Source organism: Oncorhynchus mykiss, chromosome 18, assembly GCF_013265735.2.
Source record: "Oncorhynchus mykiss isolate Arlee chromosome 18, USDA_OmykA_1.1, whole genome shotgun sequence".
Lineage (NCBI taxonomy): Eukaryota > Metazoa > Chordata > Actinopteri > Salmoniformes > Salmonidae > Oncorhynchus > Oncorhynchus mykiss.
The window spans coordinates 30,803,159-30,815,618 of record NC_048582.1 but is presented as its reverse complement, the minus strand read 5'-3'; the positions used below and the strand labels follow the sequence as shown (position 1 = coordinate 30,815,618).

The window sequence follows — 12,460 nt, the reverse complement described above, 5'->3', positions numbered from 1 at the left end:
AGTCTGCTGTCCCCACATGCTTCAAGAGGGCCACTATTGTTCCTGTTCCCAAGCGAGCTAAGGTAACTGAGCTATAAGACTACCGCCCCGTAGCACTCACTTCCGTCATCATGAAGTGCTTTGAGAGACTAGTCAAGGACCATATCACCTCCACCCTACCTGACACCCTAGACCCACTCCAATTTGCTTACCGCCCCAATAGGTCCACAGATGACGCAATCGCAACCACACTGCACACTGCCCTAACCCATCTGGACAAGAGGAATACCTATGTGAGAATGTAGCCTCCAAACTCATAGTACCCTCAACTCATCATCAAGCTCGAGACCCTGGGTCTCGACCCTGCCCTGTGCAACTGGGTCCTGGACTTCCTGACGGGCCACCCCCAGGTAGTGAGGGTAGGTAATAACTCCACCCCGCTGGTCCTCAACACTGGGGCCCCACAAGGGTGTGTTCTCAGCCCTCTCCTGTACTCCCTGTTCACCCATGACTGCGTGGCCATGCACGCCTCCAACTCAATCATCAAGTTTGCAGACAACACTACAGTAGTAGGCTGTAGACCGGTAATGTGGGCAATGAATTGAGAAAGTTCAGCACTATGAATTGAGAAAGTTCAGTTCTATAAATTGAGAAAGTTCAGCACTGTTGCTACTCTCCCTAGGAGTGGCCATCCTGCAAAGATGACAGCGCATGATGCTCAATGAGTTTAAGAAGAATCCTAGTGTCAGCTAAAGACTTAAAGAAATCTCTGGAACATGCTAACATTTCTGTTAACACGTAAAACACTAAACAAGAATGGTGTTCATGGGAGGCCCTCACGTCTGAAGTTTGCAAAAGTGCACCTGGATGGTCCACAGCGTTACTGGCAAAATATTCTGTGGCCAGATGAAACTACAGTTGAGTTGTTTGGTAGGAACACACAGCACACCAGCAGCAAAACCTCATCCCAACTGTAAATTATGGTGGAGGGAGCATCATGGTTTGGGGCTGCTTTGCTGCCTCAAAAGGCCTGGACAGCTTGCTATCATCGTCGGAAAAATGTATTCAGAAGTTTATCATGTTATTTTGCAGGAGAATGTTAGGCTATCTGTCCGCCAATGGAAGCTCAGCAGAAGTCGGGTGATGCACCAGGACAACGACCCAAATCACAGAAGTAAATCAACAACAGAATGGCTTCAACAGAAGAAAATACGCCTCCTGGATTGGCCCAGTAAAAGAGAACTGACTTCAACCCGATTGAGATGCTGTGGCATGACCACAAGAGAGCAGTTCACACCAGACATCCCAAGAATATTGCTGAACTGAAAAGAATGGTCCCAAATTCCTCTTGACTGTTATGCAGGACTGATCCACAACTACAGAAAATGTTTAGTTGAGGTTATTGCTGCCAAAGGAGGGTCAACCAGTTATTAAATCCAAGGGTTCACATACTTTTCCACCCTGCACTGTGAATGTTTACACAGTGTGTTCAATAAAGACATGAAAATGTATAAATTGTTTGTGTGTTATTAGTTTAAGCAGACTGTTTGTCTACTGTTGTGACCTAGATGAAGATACAGATCAAATTTTATGACCAATTTATGCAGAATTCCAGGTATTGCCAAAGGGTTCACACACTTTTTCTGGCGACTGTATATTGCAAGTGGAGAAGAATTGCAAACATTATTTTCCTTCTGTTGTCTTGTCTCACTGCCTTTTGCCTCTCAGCCTCAGGTGTATGGCTATGATGACCTACAGATGCTCCAGACAAGAATACCACTGGTGAGTCTAAGTTATCTGGATCTAAACCCATCCATTTATTGGGTTGGCCAAATATGACTTCTGGCATTTACTAGTAACAACAGCTGCAAACTGATTTTTAAAGAAGGGAAGAACTGGCTGTCTAGCCAAACTGTTCTTGGAACTCATTTCTTTCCAGGAACTGTGCTCTGTTGCGAGTTAATGATAGCCGTACAAGTAAAAACTGAGCCTCTTCTGTCTTCTCAGGATTACTACAGCATCCCGTTTGCCACCCCCAACACAGCACTGACTGGCAGAGATGGCAGTTTGAGCAACAACCCGTACTCTGGTAAGCACCATTTTATCCCCCATCTATGGTCTATAACTAACTCTACTTTCCTATTTTATGGACTGTGTACTGAATGCTAACACAGTGAAGATAGGGGTTTGGTGTTAGGAACGAACACATCTGTTGATCCTGTCCTGTGCCATGGCGAAACTGGACAGTGGTGTGCTAGAACAATGTGCAGCCACCACCAGATAGTCAGACCTTCATCGCCGTGACTGACTGGAACTGATACGCTGCTTCAACACTATTGTCCATTGTTCTGGTGTAGTAACTGATTTCTTGTTGCTTGAACATAACGGAAGTTATTCTGTCACTTTTTGCTCATCTCTCTCCCACTCATCCCCCTTTCACACACTTTTTTTCACACTTGCCCTTTTTCTTTGCCTTTAATCTCTCTCCCCCATTCCCCTCCGGTAGGTGACTTATCAAAGTTTGGTCGAGGTGACGCGTCGTCCCCGGCTCCGGCCACCACGTTGGCTCAGCAGACGCAGCAGAACCAGAGTCAGACGCACCACACCACGCAGCAGCCCTTTCTCAACCCCGCACTGCCTCCCGGCTACAGCTACACCAGCCTGCCCTACTACACAGGCGTGCCGGGCCTGCCCAACACATTTCAGTACGGCCCTGCCATGTTCCCGGTGAGGTTTCTCATGATTTGTCTGGGTATTGTCATTTTGGATGTTTTTTCAATTATATGAAGTTATCAAGGGTATGTTCTCGTGATGCATGTACACATGCATTTTGCAGTCCCTCCAGGATTTAGATTTTCTTTTTGTGTAATTTTTGCGGCCAAACATGCTTGATTTCGCGGCAGCTTTTCTGAAATTCTGTGATAGATTTTGCGATGTTTTTTCACGTTCATTTCACATAAAGCATTTAAAAGTCATATGTGCTCAGTTTTAGGTTGATTTTAAGCTGATACATAATACAAAAACCATTAAACATCTAAATTGCTCAATTTTGTTTATTTTCCTGAACACTCACACACTCCTCTCCATCAGGCTTGGGGCTTGCTATCAACACAAGATGCACCTCCCATTCTTATTCACGCTCTCTCACTCTCAAAAAAAAACAAATAGATTCAAAGCTGATCAATCACTTTCAATTTGAGGATCGATTTCTTTCTAATAAATTGTCTTCAAAATTCTTGAGATTGTGATTTTTTTTTTTTCCTGAAACGGTCGCAACGGAGATAAAGAACAGAACGTACAAATATAGAGTTGTTGTTGAAATGTACTATTCCATTTCTAAAAAATCCAGAAAGATTGTGCTTTCGTGATCCGTATTAAGTTTTACAGAGTTTAAAGCGGCAAAGCTGACAAATTGCACACAGTGCTTTGAGCAGTGCTCTCCATAGACAGACTGGGAAGAGCAGAGTGCTGACCACCCTACTAAAGCCAAGGTTAGCGGAGTAAAATTGAGTTAAACGCCACTCACCTTGATTCTTTCAGCGCTTGCCAGTCTTCCCTGCTACCACTTCAGTCATGGTGATCTTCCGCTGCTATGGGAACTGTTCTGACATTCTCATATTCTTTGCTGATTCAAAGTGACTGATTGTCGGCTTTCTCTAGTTTCCAAAAACATTTGGAAATTGTTTTGCACGGTCGTTAGCTGTTATTTTTGTTTGCAAATGAGATTGATTTGGGTTCATTGTACTGCCGGTCAGCCATCAACAATCACCCATCTTCGCACGTGAATACGCTGACAGGCCGGGGGAATACACGTTGTTGACGTGTGGTTGAATTGTGCCATTTTCCACGGTAACAGTGCAGTAATTGGTCAAAATTACGAGCTCTCACATAATATGCGCTGATTGGTTGAATTATGCAATCACGAAATCCTGGAGGAACTGATTTTGTAGTATGACATGCAAACTGTCCTCATTTATAATTGGGAGACACAAATATATTGCAAACTGTTTTTGGCAAAATGTCCTCTAATGCAGCTTCAATTGAGAGAATCCAGAATGCTGTAAAAGGAATTTAAATTGCATGTGTTAGCAGCTGATATGTTATATACTTTAGACAACTAAGTATATTAGTTTCACCTCTAACCTGTCTGTGATTCCAGGTTGCTCCTACCTCGTCGAAGCAGCACGGCGTGAACGTTGGAGTCAACGCCTCGGCAACAGCCTTCCAGCAGGCCAGCGCCTACGGTTCCCATGGCTACAACACTGGTAAGACTAAACACACCCTGTGGAACAGCATCTGTTCAGGGGTCATTCAGTTCAACTCTGTACATACTGATAGAATGGCTATCAACAACACTGCATGCAACTGAAAGTCAGTTTAGTCGACACTGCCTGCATTCACTTTTATATTTAATAGGCTTCTCACATTCAAAGGTTTTTTGGGTTTGAATGCAACTAATTTCAGTTACACCAAGTTGGAGACATTAACATTTGCCTGTGCCTAAGCCTCCTAAGCCTGACATTGCCCACATTACCGGTCTACATCAACCGCTCTTCAACATGGTTAGTAGATGAAATGGCACTAACTCCAACCTTTCTAATCAGGCACGCGTAGTCACCGCCACTGATGTTGTTGACCAGCTGTTATGGAGCGATTTCTGTTGCTTGGAGACACTGCCTGCTGCCGTTGTTACCAACAAATTATTCTAACCAACCAACCATGTGCACTGTCTGATATGGGCCAGCTATTCATGGGTTGCATCTCTGTCACTCGATCGCCTTGTTGGCATTGTTATCAATGTTCTACAGATGCTGCAGCAATATTGATGTTCAAAAGTAGAACTGGGACTAATGACTTGGAACCGGGTCTAATGACTGTCATCTAAATTACACTATAGGAGCTTGGGAATACGATGACATTGCTAAAGTAGGAACATATTTAGTAGGAAACAACTTTGCCATCAGGTTGTCAAATTTACTTTAGACAGCAATGTTATTAGGTAGCAAAGTTTGTCAGAAGTAGCTAGCAATGCTAATGTTAGCTAGCTAAAATCTGGAGGTCTCCCCTCAATCTTACATAGCGAGCTAACGTCCTACTGCATCGAATGTCAATCTGGCAACTTAAATGATGACAAGGTTTTTGCACTAATTATTTGTCTTTAGAAATGTCATCGTGTTTAAGCCACAGTAATGCACTTTAGACAATCTTCATCAGCGCTCAGTGGGGCATCAGTCTTAAAACTTACGTTTAAAACAATATTGTGGCACAACGCGTAACCCAAGAATAGAGTTCTGGTCCCAATATAGATTATTAGTTTTGAGGCTCGTGATTTTAATTTATTTTATAAAAATGTTTACAGGGTTTGCGTGAAGACTTGTCTAAAATGGGAGTGGAAATTGTATTTTTATTATTGTGCAACTCACCATTCTTTTGAATGGGGAAGGAGATCGTTATCTTTTTGTTAGTACAGTAATTTGTTCTATATTTAGTAGTTTTGGACTGGAAAAGTGGACTGTCGATATTTCCTTTGCCCTCCTACATGTATTACGGGGCAGAAAGGTGGTGGGTGTTCTGTTGCTATTGCCTATCATTGCTTGCTTCTGCTCATTCAATAAGTGTACTTGGGTTTCCGGCTACACCCTCCATCCCATGAGGTCATCTTAAAACCTGTTTCTTTCTCTCTCTCTCTCCATCTGTCCACCTCTATCCGTTAGTCTTCCTCTATTTCTCTCTCCCTCTATCTACCTGGTCACACTGCATCTATTATCCACACCACCTACTGCTTCCTGCCTCCACCCCTCCCTCCCCCTGCCTGCCTCCACCCCTCCCTCCCCCTGCCTGACGCCCCAACACCCACATCCTAACCCTGCTTGGTGTGTCTAACGCTGTGGGCTGCGGCTATGTGTCTGACTGTTGCAGGCTATGAGGATATGGGCCAGGCTTCGGGGAGTGGGGATTTCTGTAAGGGTGGATATGGCACTGCCGTGGCTGCCGCCGCTTCTGCTCAAAGCAAGCAAGCCAGCTCTGTCAGCGGGCCTGGAGTCGGTGAGTGCCGCCACACACCAACCCTCCCTTCCTCGCTCCGTCATCACCTCCATCCTCTCCCTCATTCCTGCTTACCATCCACACCACAGAGAAGTGTGGACACCTGTTTTGCAGTCAACCGTCACCCTCTGTCTGCCTCCATTCCTCTGTTACTCCTCTGTTCTGTCCCCCAGGACTACTCATCATTAGGCACCAAGGTGCTGTAGGAAGGGTCAAATGTCCTCAGAATTAACACTGCTCTAGCATTTCAAATTAAAATATTCAAAGCTTGATGAGTTGATTATTTCAATCTGCTGCGTAATGCTAGGGCAAAAACCTAAATGTGCTCCTCTTTGGGTCTCCAGGACCAAGTTTGGGAAACGCTACCATAGAGGCTAGCTAATTATGTTCAATTCTTACATTTCTAAAGCGGTGAGGGGAAGCTAAAGGAGGGATAACTAGGTAGCTGCTAACCATTTAACAATTGATGAGTAGCCCTGGTCCATGCTCCCCTCACACACTGTGCTGCTAGCTTTCCACCCATGGTGTGCTTGCTTAAGTGTGTGCCAGAAGTACCTTGCTGCCCGCTGGCCTGTGTGGTTGACAGGCTGTACACACACCCAAGGGTGGGGAACGAGTGACAAAATGGAGGTCCTGCCTGTTGAACTGCCATGCTCTGAAATGGGGATACTAAGTGAAGGTAGCATGTTTCCAAAGTGATAAGGTCCCTCAAACTCAATGTATTCTCTCAATTACAAATATATCAACAAATATGTTGATTTGAAAACTATTCGAAAAATGTATTGGTCTTGCAAATTCATTTCCAGGCAGAGTACAGAATTTTACAGCTCGCGCATTCTATCAACACGGCCACTCAGCCAGGCGGGTAAAGAACTGACTGCTTAGGCGCCACCAAACGTCACATCGATAGCTAAAATGCCGGGCAAATGTAGATTAAATCCTGCCTGGCAGGATATTGTTTATGAATGGGTTTTGCCAGACACAAGCAGGGATTTAGTGGAGAGTAAACACTGTTTATGCACCTTTTTTGTTTGTGAAAGTGTTTACTCACCTTTTTATTTAGTTAATTATTGTTTACCCACTTATTATTGCTTTCCCAGCGTTAATCAATGCACAGAAGGCTTCTTTTTTTTTTATTTCTTTATTTTACCCCTTTTTCTCCCTAATTTCGTGGTATCCAATTGTCTCATTGCTACAACTCCCGTACGGGCTCGGGAGAGACGAAGGTTGAATGTCATGCGTCCTCCGATACACAACCCAACCAGCCATACTGCTTCTTAACACAGCGCTCATCCAACCCGGAAGCCAGCTGCACCAATGTGTCGGAGGCTACACCGTGCACCTGGCAACCTTGGCTAGCGCGCACTGCGCCCGGCCCGCCACAGGAGTCGCTGGTGTGCGATGAGACAAGGAGATCCCTACCGACCAATCCCTCCCTAACTCGGACGACGCTAGGCCAATTGTGCGTCGCCCCACGGACCTTCCGGTTGCGGCCGGTTACGACAGAGCCTGGGCGCGAACCCAGGGACTCTGATGGCACAGCTGGCGCTGCAGTACATCCCTTAACCACTGCGCCACCCGGGAGGCCCCACAGAAGGCTTCTTGATTGGAGTTCTAACCGTGCCTACCTCTGCGAACGAGTGGAAACATTGAATGAGTCATGTATGCTCGTTATTTTCGCCTGCTCCCCCAGATTTGCCTGTTCCCACGACGAGAGATGAAACTAACTACCTTAGCCCAGACCTACAGTGGCAAGTAGCAGAGACAGTGCTGGCAGTGGATTACTTTTTTACATCCCTAGACTACTGCCGTGTCAACAGACATGTCCCAAACAAAGTAAAAGTGACTCTCAGAATGAGTGTTCAACCGGTAAATAGTCGCAGATATTTCAGTCAGATGTCTAGCTAGCTAGGTTGCTCAAGGGCTCTGGCTATTAGCCAGGTAGCTATCTATAAATAGCTGGCTAGAAAGATGAAGTTAGCTTCTAACGTTGAACGGAGCCTGACCTCCAGCAGGAGCATTTGACTGAAATTAGGCTAGCTATAAATCAAAAGATGGACTACTCTAAGTTCTCATAACAAAATACCTTTTCTTTATAGAGAGCAGTGAGTCAGGTTGCAAAGGAGATACAGAGAGAGGAATCGTTGAAGCAAGCAGGGAGAGAGGTTAGTAGTAGAGTGGTTCCCAAACTCGGGGTCTGGGATCATGTGGTGTCCCCTAAAATTTAAATTGGGTCCCCTGAGAGAGTCCTTAATCTTCTCATGGCAATACAGGGGGACTAACCTAATAAAATATCACCTTACTGCACAAAGGGAACTGTGAAGAGACAGCAATTTTATATATTGTATTGTAATTTGCACTGTATGTATTAAACCAAGCTAGTGTGTATGTGCTGATATATAGGCTGTGTGACATTTAAAATGTATTTCCTTGACTAATAATGTTCTGTACTATGTATCTTTTCATGTGGATCCCAGGAAGAGTAGATGATGCTTTTGCAGTGGCTAATAGGGATCCTAATAAATACCAAACGTAGCAGGCATAAAGGAAATGCCTGAGCATGGTCGAAAGAAAAATGTAAAGATTCCGGTTTTCAGACTTCGCCTCCTCTCATTTTTTCCTGAACGAGATGCTTCCGGTTCCTACTGACCCGCTGAGGGTGCAGGGGGACAGTCGTGTGCTAGAACAATATGTAGCCGCCACCAGATGCAGTCAGACCTTCTTTGCCGTGGATGACTGGAACTGATTTTTTTTATCCTTTCTGTTTTCCTCTGTGCCATCTCATGTCATTCCTTCACTGCTCTTTTTGCTCTCCTTCCCCGACATTGATGCATCTAATACTTTGGATTAGCATCTAGTGACCATCTTCTAGAAAGTGCTGTATTGCTCCTTTACAGCCTTGTACTGAGAATGTTTCGATCCAAGGTGTATATAATTGATTTGATTTATGTTGCTTTTCCGGTGCTCGAAGTGCTTTGCATAGTAAGGGGGGGTGCAACTCCTCTTCCACCACCAATGTGTAGCACACATTTGGCACACCCACCGTTTTGTGCCAGAATGCTCACCACACATCGGCTATAATGATGGAGTGTAATGTATGCCAATTTGGGAGTAAGGGACCTGACGATCGATCAGTCTCGGCTCTAAACATTGTCTTGATTAAAAGTGGTGTAGGGGAAATAATGGTATAGGAGCAAATCATGTACAAGCCTTTTTGTTTCTCTGTGAGCACACGTCCGAGTAATCCATCTGGCTCCGCGGCTTTGTGAATTTTGACCTGTTTAAAGGTCACAGCGGCTACCGAGAGCGTGATCACACAGTTGTCCGGAACAGCTGGTGCTCTCATGCATGCTTGCTTCGAGGCACTGGGCAGCTCGCGGCTGAGTTTCGCTTTGTAGTCCGTAATATTTTTCAAGCCCTGCCACATCTGACGAGTGTGAGAGCCGGTGTAGTAGGATTCAATCTTAGTCCTGTATTGATGCCTGATTGTTCGTCGGAAGGCATAGCGGGATTTCTTATAAGCGTCCGGATTAGTGTCCCGCTCCTTGAAAGTGGCAGCTCTAGCCTTTAGCTCGGAGTGGATGTTGCCTGTAATCCATGGCTTCTGGTTGGGAAATGTACGTACGGTTACTGTGGGGACAATGCACTTATTGATGAAGCCGGTGACTGAGGTGGTATACTCCTCAATGCCATTGGATGAATCCGGGAACATATTCCAGTCTGCTAGCAACACAGTCCTGAAGCGTAGTATCTGTGTCATCTGACCACTTCCGAATTGATTGAGTGACTGGTGCTTCCTGCTTTAGTTTTTGTAAGCAGGAATCAGGAGGGATAGAACTATGGTCAGATTTGCCAAATGTAGGGCGAGGGAGAGCTTTTTATGCGTCTGTGTGTGGAGTAAAGGTGGTCTGGAGTTTTTCATCTGGTTGCACATGTGACATGCTGGTGGAAATGAGTTAAAACTGATTTAAGTTTGCCTGCATTAAAGTCCCCGGCCACTAGCAGCACCGCTTCTGGATGAGCATTTTCTTGTTTGCTTATGGCCTTATACAGCTTGTTGAGTGCTGTCTTAGTGCCAGCATCGGTTTGTGGTGGTAAATAGACTGCTACAAATAATGTAGATGATAACTAGTCATTAGAATGTGATGTACATTTGACTGCATTACTTTCTATCTGGAAACTGCTGCCTTTACTCCCGGACCATTCTGTGGATCTGACGCCCAGGGGTTTCCCTACCTCTCCTGCAGGGGTTGTGACCTGTAGACATGGTGAGGTAAATATGTCCGAACCCCTTTGTTTCCTCTGCAGGAGTCTCAGTCACGTCAAGCAACACAGGGGTCCCAGACATTTCAGGGTCTGTTTACACAAAGACACAGCAGGTGAGAATGATGCTACAGTGGTACAAACACTGGAATAAATGTATCTGTTCTGAGACATACGGAACGTTTATGACCAGTGTCTGTATAAAAGGTTGTATGTACGCAAACAAATGTAAAAAACGCACACTAGTAAAGACAGGGCGACCAACGCTGTTGTGTTTAACCCTCCAGCAGCAGTCTTTTGAGAAGCAGCAGGGTTTCCATGCAACCACACCTGCAACTTCCTTCAGCCTGCCCTCGGCCCTGGGCAGTGGTGGTCCCATCAACCCCCCAGCCGCGGCTGGTTACGCTCCGGCCCCCTTCATGCACATCCTGGCACCGCACCAGCAGCCCCTCTCTCAGATCCTGCACCACCATCTGCAGCAGGACGGACAGGTACGGTGTGTGTGTTGTGACTGCGTTTGTGTGACGGTGCATGTGTCACACTGTATCTTGGAGAGAAATAGCTAGCACTGGATACCTTGCCTATGATCTTTTCCTATTTTCTCTCCTAACAGAGTGGCACTGGACAGCGCAGCCAGAATGCTTCACTTCAACAGAAAACACAGATCAACAAGTCTGCATACAACAGCTACAACTGGGGGGCCAACTAACACCTGGCCCCATGTGTCCCAAAGTCTGACACGCCGGCAGTACTCACCCCTGTCATGGGTGTTGCTGAGCTGAGAGGCAGTCTTGTAAGGGGGGGATGGAGTTAAATGGTTATAGTAACAGACCATTAAGAGCAGAGTATTGAGTGTCTGGAATTTGTATCGTGTCCAACCCCCCTCCCTTTCGCTCTGTTGTATGTAACATAGAGCTGTTTTCTAATAAAAATGTTTTTTTTTTTTTTTTTTTTACTGATGGGAGGAACAAAGAAAATGTTGAAGGCGGGAGACAGGCTGGTTTTCTATTCTCACCCTCTCCCCCTTATACTTGGGCGAAATGTAACCTTCCCACCATAAACCCAGACAGATGAACTTTTTCCTTTGTTTCCCATTGAATTTGTACAACATTTTAGTTTTAAGAATGGATTTTCTAAATTGGCAGAGGAATTGTGAAGTGTATTTTTTACCATTATATATGTGTGTATGCACATGTGCGGAGTGTTTGTGTGTACACTGGTGGGCCTTGGTTGTGTACCGGTCCTCTCGTTAGTCCCAAACGCAGTGAGTTACACACTCATACCATGTAAAATGATTTCCCATGTTTCCTATGTTGTAAAATAGCTTTACCCCTGATTAAAAATGTAACATTTGTAGATTGTTGCTTATTCTGCAAGACAGCTGGAGTACAAAATGATGTCGTACTAGAGGCCAGGGGCACACCCTTACCTACTTATGTGTTGAAGTTAAGTTATTTTTCTAACCCCCCCCCCCCAATATATTAGGAAAGCTGCAGCAATGATTACTGATGGACAAAATTCGACTATGGTTTTGTCTGATTTTCTTTTTGTACTGTGCGTTAAAATATATTTAAATGGCTTAACTTGTCATGTACATATATAAAAAAACAAGTACTGTAGTCCTTGTTTGTTCAATGGCTTCCCCCCTCCCCTTTCTCAGAGATCCTCACTTGTTAGCTTTTTTGTTTCATGTTTTTTTTTATTTTGTAAAAAATATATAAATATTAAGTAAATAAAACAGGAAAAATACATTTTCATCAATTTGGATGTGAATGTCTTATTTTATTTTTTAGAAACTTTATTTTTCTATCATGTGGCTTGTAAATACGCCAGTCTTTTTTCTTCAATTTAGTCAGCTAAACATAGTGGTGCCCAGTCTTGGTTGGGGCAGTCATTCTGCAAGTTTCCCTTTCTCATTTCTATATAAAACAATATTGATATCTTTTGGTTGAATACAGTGCCTCATTCAAAAGACCTGGATTGAAGGGAACCCTCAAGGACAGTCTAAATTTACCAGGATTGGACATCACTGCTCTGTAGTCATCCAAGGAAGTGGAGTGGGCAGGGCTGTGTTCTTACACAGTTGGTTTGGAGGACCAGCAGTATCAAATAAAACTCAACTCTGTGATTGTTTCTCTGTAGAACTCTGCATGGTGCATCCTTGTCTTTTTTC

At 44.7% G+C, this 12,460-nt stretch overlaps 1 protein-coding gene across 13 annotated transcripts in view; it reads left to right on the top strand.

Moving 5' to 3' along the window:
• Positions 1–12,436, top strand: part of ubap2l (ubiquitin associated protein 2-like) — a 93,693-nt gene extending 81,257 nt beyond the window's left edge. For 7 of the 13 annotated variants that reach the window (XM_036952485.1, XM_021571568.2, XM_021571566.2 and 4 more), the window contains 8 exons: positions 1,708–1,761; positions 1,987–2,068; positions 2,486–2,706; positions 4,139–4,244; positions 5,899–6,024; positions 10,333–10,403; positions 10,575–10,778; positions 10,901–12,436. In XM_036952485.1, coding sequence (XP_036808380.1) covers positions 1,708–1,761; positions 1,987–2,068; positions 2,486–2,706; positions 4,139–4,244; positions 5,899–6,024; positions 10,333–10,403; positions 10,575–10,778; positions 10,901–10,996 — 960 coding nt within the window. In that variant the 3' untranslated portion in view covers positions 10,997–12,436. The remainder of the gene's footprint in view (positions 1–1,707; positions 1,762–1,986; positions 2,069–2,485; positions 2,707–4,138; positions 4,245–5,898; positions 6,025–10,332; positions 10,404–10,574; positions 10,779–10,900) is intronic. The other 6 variants (XM_021571575.2, XM_021571574.2, XM_021571572.2 and 3 more) reach the window with 3 other exon arrangements.
• Positions 12,437–12,460: the final 24 nt, after the last annotated feature.